Raw genomic sequence first — 18,938 nt, 5'->3', positions numbered from 1 at the left:
AGCCGGGGCTAAGTGCCGGGGGTCCGGTCGGGGGCTCAGGGCCCCCGTCCGGGAGTGGGCAGCACGAGGAAGCCGCTGAGGGCGGTGGGGGCGCCAGGGTCAGCGCCCCCCGGACAGGCGCCCGCAGAGTCTTCTCGTCCTCCGTGGCCAGCCCCAGAAAGGGGACAAACGGCTAGACTTGGAATTTGAAGGGAGTTTCCTGTGGCTGGTGGAGCAAATGACCACAAATGTCGTGGCTGAAACAACACACATTTATTATCCCACGTCCTGGAGGTCAGAAGTCAGAGTCGGGCGGGGAGGGGCGGGGAAGGGCGGGCAGGGTGAGACCCCCACCCCCACACCTTTCAGGGCCGCCCGTCACCTAGAGCTGGGCCGCTCTGGTTTACCATCGGCTGCTCTTTGCCAGTCTGAGGCCCAGCAACCGGGCACAAACTCTGCCGTCCCCCCTGCCGGCCACACCCGGCCGGGGCTGGCCCGACGCCCCCCAGCGCGGGCGCGTTTGGGATGGAGCCATCTCCCGGGGGTCTGGACCACCCTGCCGCTTTCCCCCACCAGGACCCGGCTGGCAGCTCTACCCACCCCCGGTGCCACTGGGGCCTCTCGGCACGACCCCCGGGACCCCCGCACACACACCCCCCCCCCCCAAGCCGGACTCGGAATCGGAAGGAACGCCGGGGCCCGGCGGGACCGCGAAACCACTGCCGACCGTGGGGTCCGCAGCGCCCCCGAGGTGAACCCCCTCCCTGAGTTCGTGCGCTGGCCCCCCGGCTTCGCCCAGTCCGCGAAATGTCAGCACAGGGTGAGGCGGCTGCTGGAAAACGAAAGTCAGTCTCTGCACTGACAACGTCTGAGGCCAGATCCCGGGAGGGAAGAGCTCCCTGAGCCCAGCAAGGTCGGGCTACATGTGGGGACACGTGTAGGGGCAGGCCCTCTGCCCATGTGGACCTCATGCCCCCATCCCTCCCTGGGTTACTAAGGCCAGACACAGAGGGTCCCTTCCCAACATCTCCCCAAGGTGACCTTATGAGGGAAGTTGCCGTCCCCGCTTCACGGATGAAGAAACTGAGACTCAGTGGGGGCGTCCTGGCCTGTCCTGAGTCCCAGCCAGGAGCCCGGACTCGGGCCCCCGGACAGAAAGCTCCACGAGGCAAGGACCTGTGTGCTCACGTAGGGACGTGTCCCTTCCAGCAGCCGGGAGCCAGGGCGGAGGGGACACTCAGGACACCTAATCCTGGACAGAGGATCAACTTCGCCCAGACCCAGGGCCACCGGGGAGAGCTCCTCCCAAGGGTGAAACCTGATGTTCCAGGAGACATCAATGACCCCAATGGAGGCCCGTCCCCTAGAACGACTGGCCCAGAGGCCACAACAACGTCAGAATCGAGCCAGCTAAAGACAGCCGGTGACCCTGGGTTGGATCCTGGAGCAGGAGAAAATGATGTTTGCTTCTTCACGAGAACGACTTTACCGGGACAAGCGTGAATTCTGAACAAAGTCTGTACATGAGATAATAGAATAATACTGTGTAAGCAGAGGTAATTTCCTGATTTTGCCGTCTGTTCTGTGGCCGCGTAAGAGGCCGGTCGTGCTCTTAGGAAACACACACGAAGGGTCTGGGTCCGAGGGGGCGTCGGGTCCACAACTCGCTGTCCGGGGGTTCAGAAAATAAACTACACGGAAAGAGGGAGAGAGGGCGATGAGACAAACTCAGTAAAATGTTCGCAATCGGGGAGTCTGGGTGAAAGAGTCTTGCGTTATTTCTGTACGACTGAAGTTATTTCCAAATAAAAAGTTGCAAAATAGAAAAGTCAGTATCCTGGAAGAAAAAAAAAAAAAAGGCTGAGGGCACTTCCCACTCTAAGGAGACCAAGAATCGGGCAGGGATCGCAGCCCCTCCTGAGTCTGCAGGGACCCACATGCGACAATGGGGGACGCGTGAATTTCCGGACAGGGTACTGGATGCCAGCGCTGCGTCCGTGCTAACTTCCTGGGTGTGACAGTCCCATGAGGTCTCCTAGGAGACCGTCCTTGCTCTCTGCAGACCCACGCTGGATTCTGGGCAAAGGGTCAGGAGGTCTGCGTCCCTCCCTGTCTCCTAGCTGTTCTCCCTCTGGCCGCAAGATGTCTCTAGGTGGCCCTACGACAAGGTGGTTTCCATTTTTCAAGGTTCCTAAAAGCCTCTAAGACGTGAATTCAAACGTCGCCCTTCCTCTCCCACCCGCTGCTTTCTGCCATCTGGGCTCAGGCCGTGCTTTCTTGCGTGTGCTTCCTGCCCTGTGTTTCCAGGTCCCCGGGCCGCTCTGCCCGCGCCACCCGGGAGGTGCCCATTAGGGGGTCTCTGCTGCCCTCCTGTGGCCACTGTCTGCAACACAGACGCCCGTCCCCAGCGGCCGAACCCCGACCCGGTTCCCGTAGCTTCTCCTCATCCTAGAAGAGCCGGGGTCTCCAGGGAAACAGAACCAGGCAGGTAGATGACAGACTTATCGTAAGGGGTTGGCTCGTGGGGTCGTGAGGGCTGACAAGTCCAAAATCCAGCGAGCAGGCTGGAAACTTAGGCCGGAGCTGACGCTGTGGCCTCGAGACTTTCTTCGTCCCCGGGAAACCTCAGTTTGGCTCAAAAGGCCTGCGACTGATTGCATGAGGCCCACCCAGGGCACGGAGGACCACCTCCCGCACAGAAAGTCAGCCAACGGTGGGCGCTGACCACAGCCACCAGACGCCTTCCCGGGGACCCCTGCACCCGAGCCTGGCGGACTACTGGAAACCCTGAGGGCGAGGCGGTCGACCCAGGAATGCGACCCCAGGACTCGGTTACCTGAAAAGCTGACATTAAAAAATTTTTTTTATCTTTATTCATCTTCCGGAGAGAAACAGGGCGCAAGCAGGGGAGGGGCAGAGAGAGAGGGAGACACAGAATCTGAAGCAGGCTCCGGGCTCTGAGCTGTCAGCACAGAGCCTGACATGGGGCTCAAACTCACAGACCGTGAGATCATGGCCTGAACCGAAATCAAGAGCCAGACGCTCAGCCGACTCAGCCTCCCGGGTGCCCCTCCAACTCCTGCTTTTTAAAAGAAAACCCACCCTTTGGGAGGAGAGAGTCTGTTACGGCTTCTGAGTGAGTCAGGAGCGAATGCGAACCGGCCACACAGGGCTCCCCGCGTCTGGCTATCACGGGGATTATCTGCATGAGTCCTTAATGAAGAAGCTGGAGAGAGACAGAAAGACAGAGACAGAGAGGGGGGCAGGGGGAGGGAGAGAGAGGGAAGGAGGGAGGGAGGGACACACAAGGAGGTCTGGATGCTGCTGGCAGGGGACAGGGCTGAGGAAGGGCACCAGATTTAGTGACCACAACGAGGCAGTGGCTGGAAAGGCGAGAGGGAGGGACGGAAACAGAGGCCACTTGTTCTCCAAAGTTCTACTAAGCGGGAGCAGACGAGAGGAGGGCTGGGGAAGTCAGCTGGGAGAGCTTCTCCGCGAGGAGAGGCGCACTCACGCGCAGCCGGCAGGAAGGAGCGCTGAGGGACAAGGACCCAGAGCGGGGATGCTTCTCTGGCCAAGGACCCGAGAAGGTGCCGGGGACGGGACCCAGAACCCCCGGGGCAAAGGGGCCTCCTCCGCTGTGGGCACCTCTCGACCTGGACGAGACTCGCAGCCGGGCCTGCTCAGGAGGGGACTAACCGTCCAAAGGGATAATCAAAAGTGTAGGGCGCAGGTGTGAGGTCAGAGGACCGGGACAGCAGGCAGGTCACCGGCCCCCAGCGGAGGTCTGTCCTATTGCGCGGCGGCCAGAGGTCCGAAGTCAAGGTGCGGGCAGGGCCGAGCTCCCTCCGAGGGCGCCAGGGGACGGTCTGGAGCCTTGTCCAGCTCCGGTCTTGCCGGCGGTCCCTGGCCAGTGGCCACATCCCTCCAGTCTCAGCCCCTGGGTCACACGGCCGTGTCCCCGTGCCTCTGCCTTCTCTTCTTACGGGGACACCAGTTGCTGGACTAGAGCCCCCCTACCCCAGCACGACCCCTGTCGCTAATGACATCTGCAAAGACCCTCTTTCCCAATAAGGCCGCTTTCAGAGGTTCTAGGTGGACATTGGGGGAGACGTTATTCAACTCAGTGCAGCCCCCACGAGCGAAGGGAGCCAAGGATGTGAGAGGGAGCCGACCAGGTGCCCAGCTTCGTACAGGGAAGAGCCGCGTGATGGCCGGCAGAGCCTAGGCGCGCGGGTCACAGGAGGCGGTGGGTCCCACGTGGATCTACGCAGGAGGAAGCTGAGTCGTGCTCACGCACTGCTCAGGGTCCACGGGAACACGGGGTAGGGAGGGGGCAGGCAGCAGCCACGGGGGAGCCGTCACCACCTCGGGGGTCCGGCCCCTGCCCTGTCCCTTTACCCGCACACCAGAGACTTCTATTTAAAAAAAAAAAAAATTAATGTTTATTTATTTTTGAGAGAGAGAGAGAGAGAAAGCAGGGGAGGAGCAGAGAGAGAGGGAGACACAGAATCCGAAGCAGGCTCCAGGCTCTGAGCTGTCAGCACAGAGCCCCACGCGGGGCTCGAACTCACGGACCGCGAGATCGCGACCTGAGCCGAAGTCGGACGCTTCACAACTAAGCCCCCCAGGCGCCCCCAGACTTATTTCTTCTAAGCGTGGGCAAGGCAAGGAGGTATTGTCAGGGTCCCCTTTTACACAGGCGGTGAGCCCAAGGTCACACAGTAGGGCTGGGGGCTGGGGGCTGGGGGCTGAGCCCGTGTTCAGCCGACTCTTAAAGTCCCTGCTTTTATAGGTGCTTTTGAAAAAACGCTCTCCACTGTGGAAACCTCCAGACAGGCAAGGCGAACACGGTCGTCTGGGGAGTCCCGCAGCGGCGACAGGTGCCAACGTTCTGCTCTCTGTGTTTGCCCCGCACCTGCCCCTCTTCTCACCCGGCCTCTGACACCGTTGCTACTTGGGTACTTCCTTTCTGTAGGTAAAACGTTCATGCCCTGAAACGAACAAACCTTACAATTAGTACAACGTGTCGTAAGTTAGTACAATTTTCCAGGTGGCCTGGGGTTTTCTTTTCGTGTCTTTATTTTCTCGCTTTTCTAACAATGGGCTGGTACTGTTTTTATAATAAGGGGGAAAATAATGAAATGGTGATTGAAACGTTAAAGGAGTTCCTTTGGGCTGGTGTCCTATCCCCTCCGTTCAGCGACAAGGCTCCGGGACCCCCCCAGGCCGACTGTGTTTTCCCACACACCCCTCTTGAGCCTCTCGGTCCCTCCTAGGACCCTGCCGGCCACTCCCAGACTTTGGGGAAGGCTGGGTGGCCGCCCCTCGTGGCTAGGAAGGGCCCTGGGCAAGCAGGGGCTGAGGCACGGCAAGCTGCCCTAACTCCGGTCCCTGCTGCCTCTCGGGGAACCCCCACCTTCAGACGAGGAGTGGGGGCTCCCTGGGACGCCTCCCCCCAGCTGACGCAAGGGTGGGCGGGGCTGGCCCGGGGACAGGTTGCCAGGCAAGCAGCTGGGGCTCCTCCCAGGGTAGCTGTGGGTGGCCACGTTGCCCGGCGACCAGGTGGCAGCGTCCTTTGAGCCGAGACGGCGCAGCTGCGCCCAGCCCTGCCGGCTTCCCCCAGGGACCCCCGGGGCCCTGTCCCTATTCCCTTAGCCCAGAACAGCTGGTGCCTCTGGTCACAATGAGCGTCGTTCTGTCCAGGTGAGCGGCTCTGCGCTGGCCCTGGCCGGGAGGGAGGGGGCAGCAGGGTTCGGGGGCCTGATGCACCAAGAGGGATGGGGGCGGCCGGCGGTAAGGGGCGCTCTCCCTCCCACACGACCCCACCTCAAGGTCAGGGGAAGACGGGGCTCCAGACCAGGGAGGCTTCCAGAAGCTGACCTCTGCTTCTCCAGCATTACTGTCCACAGCTCCGGGGAAGCCAAATTCACGGGGTCTAAGCCCTCTGTCCCTCACTCATGTCCACTTGGAAAATCTCCCTTCGAGCCTCAGGGCCCAGCAGACAACATCCCCCTGTGGGGTCGTCCCTGACCGCACTCCTCTGGCCAGATTCTACTGATGCTCTCCTACAGCGCGCCTGCCCCTTACCCATTCGTTTTGATGCCTGGTTGCTCTGAGGGTCACACACTCAAGGCTGCCTCGGGACCACCCGGTGAACTTCTTTAAAAACGCAGCCCCGTTAATAACGGGGGAAACCGTGTGTGCTCCGAGCAGAGGAAACAGGGGAATTCTCTACACTGTCCACGTCGTTTTCCTGCAAACCTGAAACTGGCCCCCTAAAAAGGTTTATTCTTTTTCTTAATGTTTATTTTTGAGAGAGACAGAGAGACAGAGCGTGAGCAGGGGAGGGGCAGAGAGAGAGAGGGAGATACAGACTCAGAAGCAGGCTCCAGGCTCCGAGCCGTCAGCCCAGAGCCCGACGCGGGGCTCGAACTCACGAACCGTGAGATCATGACCTGAGCCGAAGTCGGACGCTCAACCGACTGAGCCACCCAGGCGCACCTAAAGTTTATTCATTTAAAAAAACAAAACAAAAAGCTTCAGGGTTCGGAGAGAGGAGAGAATTTCCACAGCTGGGGGGAAAGGCAAACTCAGGGGATTTGGAGAAAGAGGCGATCGCAGCTAGGAAGAGAAGAAGAATAACTCTGCCAGGAATAGAAAAGCCCCACTCAGGGTCCCAGGGAGGGTAAGACTGGATTTGGAGCCAAAGCAGCCTTTGCATTCCCGCCGGCCGCTTGACCAGCCCTGCCGCCTGGCCGGTCTCCCGACTCTGCCTCGATGGAACCGGGAGGGAGGGACCGGGCGCCTGACCGGGCGCAGGGTGGCAGGCGGGCGACCCTGTGTGGCTGTCCCGACCGGGGCCCAGAACGGCCTCTCGGGCCCCACCTCCCCAGGGACAGCCAGGTGAGGGTGATGGAGGACACGGTGACCGACGCCGAGAAGCACTTGGGCCAGTTCTGCTCGATGCTGGCTGCCTACACCCGCAAGACGGCCCAGGTGCGGGACAAGGCCGACCGGCTGGTCAAACAGCTCACCGACTTCGCCAACACCGAGCACCCCGACATGCGGGCCACCTTGAGGAGCTTCGCCGAGGACCTGGCCAAAGTCCAGGATTACCGGCAGGCCGAGGTAGGCGGGGTGGCCCCGGGGGGATCCCTCGCGGGGGGTCAGGTCTGAGGGCGGAAGCCGCGCTCCGCTGCTTCTAAAAAGGTTTACATACGTCCCAAAGGGACAGAGAAAGGATTTCTCATCGCAGGTTTTCTAAAAAGAAAATGCTGGAAGGAAAGCAGGGAGGAAAGTCCCTCTGCCTTTGGACTCCTGGGAAAACATATATATCTTTTCTTCTAGATTCGTGTTTATCCCACAGGATAAGGAAAAGGAACGGGCATGGGGGGATTCTAAGACGGGACTCCCATCCGTCAGGCCAAATTTTCAGGCCACTGGGCGTCAAGGCATCGGCCTCACCCGGGAATTTGCTAGAAATGCAGGTTCCTGGGCCTCACGGAGAACCTGCTGAGTCAGCACCCCTGGGGGCGGTGCCTGGCAATCAGGGTCTTAAGGAGCCTGGGGGGGAAGGGGTCGGGGACTCCTACACCTGGCAGTTAGGCACTGACTCGGGGCTGTGAGGCATCCGCCCCAAGACCATGCTGTGCCCTCGGGGGCTGCATAGCGCACTTGGCTCAGTCGGGTCTGAATCCCCTGCCCTTCTGGGCTCCCAGTGAGTCTGTTTAGCCCCCGCGTGAGATCGTGAGGCAGGCTGGAGAACTGAAAGAGCCACGGGTCCCAATGAACCGTCACGAAACCCTCAGTGGGCACAGTCATTATACCCATTTCACAGGTGAGGAAACAAGGCTCGTGGGATGAAATGTGCTGCCGGAGCCTTTGGGAGGTCGAGCCCTGAGCTCAGGCGGCGCTCACAACCCTAAGGGACGAGGGACCGCGTCCCGGGCGTCCACAGCTCCCCACGGGCTCCTGCCACGCACCCACCCATGGGTGTGCCCACGGCGCTCTATCCGTGCAGCCGCCAAGCCTCCCCGGTTCTGTCCGCTCTGACTCTCTGCCTGTCCACACTCCCCCAGGTCGAGAGGCTGGAGACCAAGGTCATCAGCCCCCTGAAACTCTACGGGGCCCACATCAAGCAGACGCGGGTAAGCGGGGGGGGGGGGCACCGGCTGACCAGAGTGGCCCATCTGGACATGCAAGACGCAGCCCTCCTCCCTCCTTTAGGCCGAGATCAAGAAGTTAAAGCAAGTCCAGAAGAACGAGATCAAGCAACTGGCAAAGCTGGGGAAACTGAGGCAGAAGTCACCGTCGGATCGGCTAACGATTGTATCCTTCCCTGGGCCGTGGGCCCAAGGCTGCCGGGCCACACTGGGCGTCCGTCACAGGCGTCCTCTGGGCAGGGGCTGCCGAGTCACCTGGCTCCTTAACAGCACCCTCCCCAGTCCCAGGTGAGTGCCCCGCGTGTGTCTGGGCAAGGCCGAGCCCCGTGCAGGTGACGGACGACCTCCCCAAAGAGCCAGGTGAACCTTTACCTGCGCAGGTGCGTGCACAGCCCTGGGCTCAGGATGCGAGTCAGAGGTGCGGGGCCAGCAGTGGGCTGGGGGCACTTTGAACTTGTAGCCCCACTACCATCATCTAGATGAGGAAGCCGAGGCCGAAAGACGTGACCTGCCTTAGGTCACGCCAGGGAGGTAAGGGGCAGGCGTGGAGCTCCACTCCGAGGGTGCCCGGCGTGGGACCGGGTCATACGAATTGGCTAATTACCTAAAGAACGTTCCACGTGCGGGAATTAATCATCATCGACAGCGCAGCACCTGTTAGGATAGCTCGGCAGGTGCCCCCCGTTTGATGCAAAGCCGCTGCGATCGCCGTCCCCCGTTACAGGCAGAGAAAGTGAGGCTCAGAGAGGTTTAGCGACTTGCCCGGGGTCACGCGGCTAGTCAGCAGGTCTGTCCGAGCAGCGCCTGCCCCTTCCACCACGGTCGCACTCGGCCTTTCCTCCGATGACCAAACTGGCGAGAGGCGTCCGTGAGGCAGGGAGCTGACCCAGAGGAAGACCTGAAAATGATCCAGAATAGTGTCCAAAGGCCAGAACCACCCCGTGACACTTCCCACCTCCGGAGCCAGGCAGAGACCAGCGTGCAGAGGGCCTCGGCGGATGCCAGCCACACCACCCACCGGCTGGGGGAGAGGATTGAAGCCTTCCAGAAGCGGAAGCTGACAGATCTTCAGGTAGCGGTGGTCGCCCTGTGGTAGACGTGCTCTGGCCTCTAGGAGTGTGTGGGTGTGTGTGTGCGTGAGCCCGTGCCTGTCTGCGGGAGTGTGCGTGTGCACGTGTGTGTGAGCGCAGATGCGTGTACGTGAGCGTGGGCGAACACCCGTTGCCCAGACGGCTCTCAGAGCCCCGGCTCCCAGGACGATTAATCCTGGCCCGATCTAGCCGCTCAGCGCTCACAGCCCCGCCTCTGAGCACCCGGGCCCGGCTCCCCGCCAGGCCAGTTTGGCAGACTCCGTCCCCCGACGCCCTCCTCGCCACGGAGGGACCCGCAGCCTTTGCCCTCACTCCCTCCTCCTTTCCTCACCCTCCGCCGAGCCAGCCGTGGTTAGGCGCAGGGGGCTGGGCACGGGAGCTTCCTCCTCACGCACCCCTGCCGCCGGCACTGCAACCCAGACTCCTGGGCCCAGAGCCCCGGCTGGTCACAGAGGTCCCTGCACCCACTCTCGATCCCCCATCCGGTCCATTTCCCAAGTTGCAGCCCCGGGGACCTCACAAAAGGCAGCTGTAACTTGTCTCGCCTGGGTTTAATGCCCTCCCACAGCTTCCCTGATTCTAAAGATAAAGGCGGAAATCCTCCCCAAGCCTCCGGAAGCCCAACCCGGCCTTATCTTGGACGCATCACTCCAAGCTCAAGGGCGCCAACCCCCCGACGCACCCCAGTGCCTTTGCACAGGCTGTGCCCCTCTGCCAGGAAGGCTTAGCCCTTACTCTGCATCAAGGTGACACCCCCTCATCTCCAGCGACACTCACCTGGACCCCCAGCCCAGTCCGGCCCTGACGTCGATTCACTGCTCTGCTCCCTCTGGGGTCAGTTATCCCGGGGCGTGGCGGATAGGTTAATTGTATTTTTAATTCCCTCATTAATCCAACACATGTTAAATACACACCTACTATGTGCCAGGCGCTGTGCCTGGTGCCGGGACACCACAGCCAGAAAAGGAAGGCCCCTGTCCTCATGAAGTTGCCACCCCGGGGAAGACCCATGATGCACGCCATTCGTTAGGGAGTGGAGAGCGTGGGGGGCGACTTGCTGTTCCATGCCTGCCCCCCGACGCCGTGCGCCACAGGGCACGCACACGTGGGGCACGGCACGGCGCCTGGCTGTCGTGTCCCCCTGCCGGGTCCCTGCACAGGGTCCAGGGCCTGGCACTTAGCAGTACTCAGGGAACGTCTGGGAGACGAACGAACAAGTAACGCACAAGCGGGAGCGGTGATGGTCGCTGGTGCTCCGCCTCTGTGCGGCAGGCAGGACCCGAAGTCACCAGCAGGCCACCATCAGGCATCTGCTGTTTATGAGGCCCGCGGGGTGCCAGCGAGAGTTGAGCACAAGAGGCTTGGGCTCCCCAGTTAGGGGCCAGCAAACGCACGCAGTTGAAAGCGGGCACCCTTTGAACTTTGGGGATTAAGTTTGGAAGAGGCACTTATCCAGACCATCCCCTAAAAAGCGCTCCCAGTTCCGCAAGAGAAAAACAAGAAAACAAACAAACAAACAAAAAACCCCTCAGAACTGGAAAGAATGATTACCACCGTATCGGGGTTAGGTCACGTTTCTGTATGTACAATGATCACATTGACAAAAGAGCTCTCTGGCTCCTGTGAGAGCACGTGAGTGACGCTTTCGTCCGGGGGTCCACACCGCTGGGCGTGCGTCAGAAATCTGGAGGGCTGCCTCAGACGCAGATCACCCGGCGACCGGCCCGCCCTGGTTGGGCTGCAGAGTCCGCATTTCTGACAAAGTCCCCAGTGGAGCTGGTGGTGATCCGGGGACACGGACGCAACCGCCATACTGACTCACGGGGCTTGGTGAATTGGGACCACACGTGTCCCTACCGTGCAGATGAAGTCACTGAGGGTCAGAGAGGCCACACGCCAGTAAATGGCAGAAGGTGACCACCAGGCCAGCCTCCCAGGGGCAGAAGGAAGGAGACGGGACGCACGTATCCCCATCACCACCTTGGCCTTGGCCCCTCCCCCCTCCTGTGCTCGCTTGGGGACTTCCTCTGAGCCTGCCTCCCCCAGCAGGCACGGCAATGTTTATGTGATTGGTGGGTTTCCAAACCGCCCACTCCTCCCCCAACACCGAGCCCGTGTCCTGCTGGGGCCCAAAGCAGAGTAGGAGCCTCTCCTCCTAAGTTGACACACAGTAGGAGCTTATGTGAGGCCTGGCACACAGGAGGCGCTTATGTGAGTCCTGGCACACAGGAGGAGCTTATGTGAGTCCTGGCACACAGTAGGAGCTTATGTGAAGCCTGGCACACAGGAGCTTATGTGAGGCCTGGCACACAGTAGGAGCTTATGTGAGTCCTGGCACACAGGAGGAGCTTATGTGAGTCCTGGCACACAGGAGGAGCTTATGTGAGGCCTGGCACACAGGAGGAGCTTATGTGAAGCCTGGCACACAGTAGGAGCCCCCACTGGGGCTGGGCATGCAGTGGGAACTCCGTTAGAGCTTGTTGAGCTGAGCCGAACCATCTGATCTAGAGAAATCAATATCTCTATCACAAAATTACGTTCTGGCGAGGTTCTGAGGTCTCTCCCGGAAGATCCACTCACGGCCCATGGGTGACAGAGGCCAAAGGTTTTGTAGCCATCAAGCTGCAAACACCTGTCCTCAGAAGCAAAGGCTGTGCAGATGAGCCCAGGTGACAGGGCAGAGCAAAGCCTGCCCCTTAGAGTCACCAAGAAACACGCCCTCTGCTTCCCGAACAATTCCTGGGCGAGGCAGCTTTTGAATGGGAACGTATTGTCTGTTCGGCAAAAACAAAAGTTACGTTGGCCTTGGACCTGCCCCATAAGGGCAAGTAACAAAGTAACAGTCCCTACCCCCATCCCCCCCCCCCCCCCCCCCCCCCGTATTCAAGATGGCCCCAGGGCTTTGAGAATGTGGTTTATGTGATTCCGCCTGCTCTCCCCACAGAAAATTTTTTTGGACTTTGTCACTATTGAGATGGTCTTACATGCCAAAGCGGTGGAGGTATATTCCAGCGCCTTCCAGACCCTGGAGAACTACGACCCGGAGAGAGACCTCGAGGTACACATCACAAACGCTCCCTTTTCTATCTGATGGTGTGGGGCTGAATTTGATTTTCACTTGTCTCGATTCAGAAGCAGTTTTCATTGGCAACATTTTGCAATGGTTATAATTTTGAAGACTCACTCTGATGAATCCTGGGTCGCCTGGGTGGCTCGGTCGTTTGTGAAGCGTCTGACTTCGGCTCAGGCCACGATCTCATGGCTTCATGGGCTCGAGCCCTGCGTTGGGCTCTGTGCTGATGGCATGGGCCCTGCTTGGGGTTCTCTCCCTCCCTCTCTCTCTGCCCCTCCCCCTGCTCAGCACACTAGCCCTGTCTCTCTCAAAAATAAATGAATAAGCTTTAAAAAAATTTAAAAAAATTTTTTAAATGTTTTATTCATTTTCTGAGAGAGGGAGAGAGCGCAGGGGAGGGACAGAGAGAGAGAGAGGGAGACATTGAATCCGAAGCAGGCTCCACGGCCCGGAGCCTGATGTGGGGCTCGAACTCACGAACCACGAGATCATAACCTGAGCTGTAGTCAGACATTTAACTGACTGAGCCGCCCAGGTGCCCCTAACAAAAATTTTTTTAAACAAACCCACGAGGGGTGCCTGGGTGGCTCGGTCAGTTGAATGTCTGACTTGATTTTGACTCAGGTCATGATGTCAGAGTTGTGAGATTGGGCCCCACCTCAAATTCTGCTCTGCCAGCACGGGGCCTGCTTGAGATTCTCTCCCTCTCCCTCCCGTACTCATTCTCTCTCTTTCAAGATAAATAATAAATAAAATTAAAAAAAAAAAACCAGACACAGGAATCAACAACGACAAAGAGCATCCCAGGCTGACGTCTGCCGTAGTTTGGATGCAGACAAAATGCGTATTATCCCTATCTGATCTGATGAAAATCAAGAGCGGACTTATCTAGAAAACACCACACCACACCCAGTGCTGGAAAACGGCTACCACTTGCTGTGGTTATCTTCTGGGGGCTCAGCTGGACGGTCTCGTGCGGGTCTTTCCTGGGTTTTCAGTCAGTCGGCAGCTGGGGCCGGAGTCACTTCAAAGGCTTCCGCACCGTATCTGGCGGATGATGGCTATTATCCGGGTACAGGACAGGCCTCTTGGTTTGCAGGGTTCAGTGCAGAATGAAACCGTGGGCCCTTCGTTCAACAATTATTAAGCGTTTCAAGGGGCGCCCGGGGGGCTCAGTCGGTTGAGCATCTGACTTCGGCTCAGGGCACGATCTCACGGTTCGTGGGTTCGAGCCCCGCGTCGGGCTCTGTGCTGACGGCTCGGAGCCTGGGGCCTGCTTCGGGTTCTGGGTCTCCCTCTCGCTCTCTGCCCCTCCCCTGCTAGTGCTCTGTCTCTGTCTCTCAAAAATGAATAAAAACGTTAAAAACTAAAAAAAAGAATTTCAAGACGGTGACAGCAGCGTGTCAGACGGAACACAGGGTTCTTCCGCGCTCAGGGCCCAGGGCTACGGCCTGAGCCGCATGCCGCAAAGCCCGACCCGCCTGCGTCCTCAGTGGGGCCTGCAGCCCGCGTGCCTACCCTGCCCGCGGCCTCTCCGGGAGGCCCGGCAGCGGGTCGGAAGCGAGCATCCCATGACAGAGGCAGGCAGAATAGGTACCACCTTTCACGTGTCACTCCTGCCACAGTCTATTTGTTGGGCGTGAGTCCGTCACTGAGGACACATTCAACGGGAGGAGAATCCTATCCCGGCTCCCGATGGGTGACGGGTCAAGGCATTTGCCGGAAGCTTGGAAACCACCATACGAGGTTATATGCAGACTGAACGGGCTCCGGGACCTTCGCTCACCTCTGTGACGTTCTTCTAGGGGAAAGAGCAATCTCTAATTTCCTGTGTGACTACCTGGCCCCTCCGGGCCTCAGTGTCCCCATCTATAAAGTGGGGTGGTAGGACTACTGTAGATTACAGCACAGGTGGGGGTGGTGCCGGCCGTGCACCTTCTCCCCACCCCCACCCCACCCGTCCCGGTCTCTCCCGGCAGGATTTTAGAGCCAAGATGCACGGGCTTTACGGACATCGCGATGCTCGGCCACTCACGGACACCGTCTCCTCCCCAGCTGTCCCGTGGTCTCTCACTGGCCAGGTGAGCGCTGGGGGTGGGGCCGTCAATCCCGCGACAAAGGGGAGGCCGTCTCAGAACAGGGGTCTGCGGGACATCCTGAGAAGGCGGCACAGCTTGGGGAGCGTGCAGCCCTCCCCCGGGGTCTGGCCTGGACTGGCCTGGAAGCGAAATCACATCAACACGTAAACCGGCCCTGTGCCGCCAGCGCCTGTCCTGAGTGCCCCCTAGAGGCGTCCTGAAGCGTGGCGGCTCGAGAGGCGAGGGCTCGGCACGGGTGGCTCCTGTGCCCTGGGGCCCACGGGTGTCAGAAGCCTGAATTTCTCAAATTTGAGGGAAGTCATAAGGTACCTATACTCCAGGGCACCCAACGAGCGCGGCAAAGCACATTTCTGGTTCTACAGGAAAACCCCTCCGTGCTCACCCGAGTCAGATAAAGGAGCAGCCTGGTACCAATCGGGGTAGGGGTAGTCACCCAGTGGGTGGGGGACAAGGGGGGCGCCACGTCCCACAGTCGAGGGGGCAGGGAGCGTCTCGTGTCTTTCTGACAAATTCTAACGGCAGTGAAGCAAGTAAGTACGGCCCCGGCTACACCACCTGGAACCAAACCCACTGTGCCCAAGCTGTGTGACCTCAGGACAGGTCCTTAACCTTTCTGTGCTTTAGATGCCTCGCCTGCAAAGCAGGGCGAATAGCAGTATCCCCCTGTGGGATCGTGGGGAGCGTCAGGCGAACGAACCTGCACGAAGCCCCTTAGAAAGGGCTCAGTACTTGTCCCTGCCCTCGTCATTCCCGCTTGTTATCGTTTAGAGCGCTCAGACCGCCCTACGGGGCGAGAGAAGAGAAGACGAGGAGACTCTGGAAGCCTCTGCCGAGGAAGACCTCAGAGGACGGGGGCGGGCGCTCCATCAATAGGACCAGAGCTCCCCAGTCGGGCAAACGGGGGCTGACCCTGGATGCTCAGGGCTGGGGCGGGCTGGGGGGCTCTGGGTAAGGCCCGTGTCCTCTGAGCCTCAGTTTCCTCATCTGCGCAACGGGGCAATCTCGCCGACCTCAGAGGTCACTCTGGGGATCGCTGTGCCCAGCACGGTGCCGGGTACGGAGCAGGTGCTCAATAAACGGGGGGTGCCCCTTAACCTGAATCGTGCTGGGTCTCCTTTCCCACCTTGGGACCCCGGGGACTCGGGTGTTTACACCCGAGGGCGGGTTTAATGTTGAGAGCGCGGCCGATTGGCCTCCAGGGCTGCGGTCACAGAGCGCCACACACTCGGGGCTCACACAACAGGAATTTACTCTCTCGAGGCTCCAGAGGCCTGAAGTCGAGAGCCAGGGGTGGGCAGGGTGGGCTCCAGGCCTCTCCCCCAGCCTCTGGGGGCCGCTGGCCATCTCTGGGGTCCCTTGGCTTATACACGGCACCCTGACCTTTGTCTCCACCCTCACGTGACCTTCTCCCTGCGTGTGTGTGTGTGGATCTGTGTCCAAACACCCTCTTTTTGTAAAGACACCAGTCTTACCGGCGCAGGGATCCACCTACCCAGCGTGACCTCATCCGAACTAATCATATCTACAAAAACGCTATTTCCAAATAAGGCCACATTCTGAGGCACCGGGAGTCAGCATTTCCACATACGGGTCTGCGGGGCCACGAGTCACCCCTGACACGTGGACACGATGCGCAGGGATACCCTTGGGAACCAGGGACTCATCACGGAAGACAAGGGAGGTGGAGGGTGGCAAAGGTGGGGAAGGGAGTGAGCCCCGTGATTCTCTCATCAACAAAGTGGGGGACAGAAGACTTTCAGGGGATCATTGCAGGATTCGCACCCTCAGCACACTGATTTTTGTCACCCCCAATCCAGCTCCCTGGCACCTCCTCAGGGAAGCCCACCCTGATTCTACCAGGGAGAACGCTCATTCCCAAAATCACCAAAACATCCTAGGGGCACCCGGGTGGCTTAGTCGGTTCGGCATCTGACTCTTGGCTTCAGTGCGGGGCATGATCTCGCGGCCTTGTGGGTTCGAGCCCCACACGGGGCTCCGCACTGGCAGCCTGGAGCCTGCTTGGGATTCTCTCATTCTCTCTCTCTCTCTCTCTCTCTCTCTCTCTCTCTCTCCGCCCCTCCCCCGCCTGCACTGTCTCTGTCTCTCCCAAAAATAAACCTAAAAACTTTTTCTACTAACTACAACATTCTACACTTTCTATGCAATAATTTCTAAACCAACAGCTCGGAGATCGTATTGTAAGTCACACGTAGTCACGTCATAGAGCCATACATCTCCTACGTTTATACGCTCACGCGTGCACCACACACACACACACACACGGATGTCCGTCTTCTTTAACCTCGTCCGTGTCCCGACCCCACTGACAGTTTCTGAAGGAAAATGGCCCTGCTTGGTGACCTGGCCCGCCGTCTGTGCCCGCCCCTTCCCGCTCTGGCCCCGGAGCATCGAAGGGGCGGGTGGTTCCTGATTCCGGGGTTGGACTAAATAAAGCCCGGGCCTGCCTCGCCACCCTCTCTGAAAACGCAGGTCTGTATTTTTCGGCCACTTGGGAAGAGCGGCTCTCTTTCTGGGCCCCAGAGGCACAGGTGGGCGGTGGGGTGGACAGAGCGACTTGTGGCGGCTCTCGGGTGCCACTGGATTTCCAGGGTCCCCCTCTCTGGGTGTGTTTTTGCTTTCTCTCTCCTCCTGATGGAAAGCGAACTCACTCGCTGCTCGCCAGGGCAACTGGTGCAGGTGCCCGCAGGGGGAGAAGGCGCCCCACGGCTTCCGGGCGGGAGGGAAGGACTGACCCGGTGAGTGGGAGCCTCGTCCACGCCCGGGCAGAGAGGAGCCGCTGCCTGGGGACAGCGGGACTTTGGGGGGGGGGGGGGCCGAGCGGCAGGGCCCGGGGAGGGGGGGGGGGCCCACGGCAGCCAGAGCTCACAGGGTCCGAGCGGAAGCCCCAGCCTTTCAGTTGAGCCACGCAGGGCCAGAGGGCCTCCGCGCAGACTGCCAGACCCGACGAGGACGCACACGTGGTGCTCGGGGGCGCAGGAGTCCCTCCTGCCCGCACCCACGCTGCCCCAGGGCGGCCAGACTCACGGCGGCCCCGATCCAAGTCCAAGAACACACAACCCAGCCGCGTGCTTCTGCCCCCACGGCCAAAGCAGAGGGGGAAAGACCAACGAGCCGGAGGCGACAGGCTCCCGCCACCCAACCACACGCACATCTGCCGCCCCTGGGGCGGGGTGGCGCGGGCGGCAGGGGGAGGACCCGCCAGGCACGGCGCCACCCCTGGCGGCCGCCCTCACCAGAGCCACGCCGGACACCCACGCCCGCCGCCCACTACTGAGCCCCCCGGGCCCACTGCGTCCTTCCAAGCCTCGCCTCTCCGCCGCCGCTGGGTCTTCAACTCCCCCTCCTCCCGCGTCCTCACCCCCTCCTCCCACACGCTCACCTCCGCCTCTCGCGGCCTCGCCTCCTCCTTCCCCAGCTCCTGCCAGCATCCACCGGACACACGAAGCCACGAAGCCCCGGGGCACCTCCACAGCGGGGCTCGAGGTCGTGGGCGCGGCCCGCACGGTCCCAAACGCGCCTCCCCGGCCGGCGTCAGGGCGACCCAGCTCGCTCGGGGCAGCTGGCACGCGGAGACGGGGCGGGGCCCGGGAACACGCATGCGCGGGGTGCGGCGGCCGCCCCCTGTCGGCCCTCGGGGGCAGTGCGGGTCGTCCAGCCGCCGGTCGAGGGCGGCCAGGGCGCCCGCTGGATCCCTTATCGCGTTGAAAGTCACACTGAACGGAGCCACCCATCCCGCCTCTTAGCCAAGGGTCGTTAAGGAACAATTCGTTGGAAACTGCACGGAATGCAATGAATGCAGCCGCAGACATGACTACGTACACCAAAACGCACTCAAAACTGTCCGCAGATGAATTTCAGATGCAAATCTACAAAAACTCTAGAATAAACACAGAAGAAAATCTACATGACCTCGGGTTTGGTGATGAGCCTCCCGCAAGACACCAAAAGACGACCCACCCCCGCACAAAAAGCAGTAACGTGTACTTTTCAAAATGAAGCTTTCCATTCCGTGAAAGACCTTGTTCGGGGACCCGGAAGGCAAGACTGGGAGAGAATATTGGCAAAGCCCGTATCAACAAAGGGTTTGTAGTCAAAATATACAAAGAACCCTCGTAACCCAACGATAAGACAACCAGCCCCACTAAAAACAGGTAAAGGTCTGAACAGACACCTCAGCAGAGAAGACACATCATCACTAGCCACACAAACATAGCTCCAAGCCATGTATCGTTAGGGAATTACAAACCAAAACCTCAATGACCTAGCACTGCACGCCTTTCAGAAGGGCCAGAGAGAGAGGGAGACACAGAATCGGAAGCAGGCTCCAGGCTCCGAGCCGTCAGCCCAGAGCCCGACGCGGGGCTCGAACTCACGGACCGCGAGATCGTGACCTGAGCTGAAGTCGGACGCTCAACCGACTGAGCCGCCCAGGCGCCATGGCTGTTGACTTCTTATAATGGGAAAAAGAGAAAGCCCAACATTTCACAAAACACCTCTGTCACACCACATT

At 60.0% G+C, this 18,938-nt stretch overlaps 1 protein-coding gene and 1 long non-coding RNA gene across 3 annotated transcripts in view; one reads left to right on the top strand and one right to left on the bottom strand.

Annotated features, from left to right (window-relative positions):
* LOC132677190 (uncharacterized) overlaps positions 1 to 17,975 on the bottom strand; it is a 59,734-nt gene extending 41,759 nt beyond the window's left edge. For both annotated transcript variants that reach the window (XR_013552596.2, XR_013552595.2), the window contains exon 1: positions 17,808 to 17,975. This is a non-coding gene — a long non-coding RNA (uncharacterized LOC132677190). The remainder of the gene's footprint in view (positions 1 to 17,807) is intronic.
* On the top strand, positions 5,389 to 15,287 carry CIBAR2 (CBY1 interacting BAR domain containing 2). The gene is made up of 9 exons (XM_060649997.3): positions 5,389 to 5,685; positions 6,876 to 7,110; positions 8,061 to 8,129; positions 8,209 to 8,310; positions 8,561 to 8,562; positions 9,108 to 9,216; positions 12,180 to 12,293; positions 14,288 to 14,389; positions 15,176 to 15,287. The coding sequence occupies exons 1-9, from the start codon at positions 5,666 to 5,668 to the stop codon at positions 15,278 to 15,280; spliced, it is 858 nt and encodes a 285-aa protein (XP_060505980.2). The 5' UTR covers positions 5,389 to 5,665; the 3' UTR covers positions 15,281 to 15,287.
* Positions 17,976 to 18,938: the final 963 nt, after the last annotated feature.

This window comes from Panthera onca, chromosome E2 (genome assembly GCF_046562875.1).
Source record: "Panthera onca isolate mPanOnc1 chromosome E2, mPanOnc1 haplotype 2, whole genome shotgun sequence".
NCBI classification, from domain to species: Eukaryota; Metazoa; Chordata; class Mammalia; order Carnivora; family Felidae; genus Panthera; species Panthera onca.
Note: the sequence above shows the minus strand (reverse complement) of the source record. Positions and strands in the feature narration are given on the sequence as shown.

Bases quoted from the DNA above. Each gene is read 5' to 3' on its own strand.
- CIBAR2 (XM_060649997.3), top strand. From the start codon at position 5,666: ATGAGCGTCGTTCTGTCCAG. The intron at 7,111-8,060 runs GTAGGCGGGGTG...ACACTCCCCCAG, and splicing joins AGGATTACCGGCAGGCCGAG to GTCGAGAGGCTGGAGACCAA. The intron at 8,130-8,208 runs GTAAGCGGGGGG...TCCCTCCTTTAG, and splicing joins CCCACATCAAGCAGACGCGG to GCCGAGATCAAGAAGTTAAA.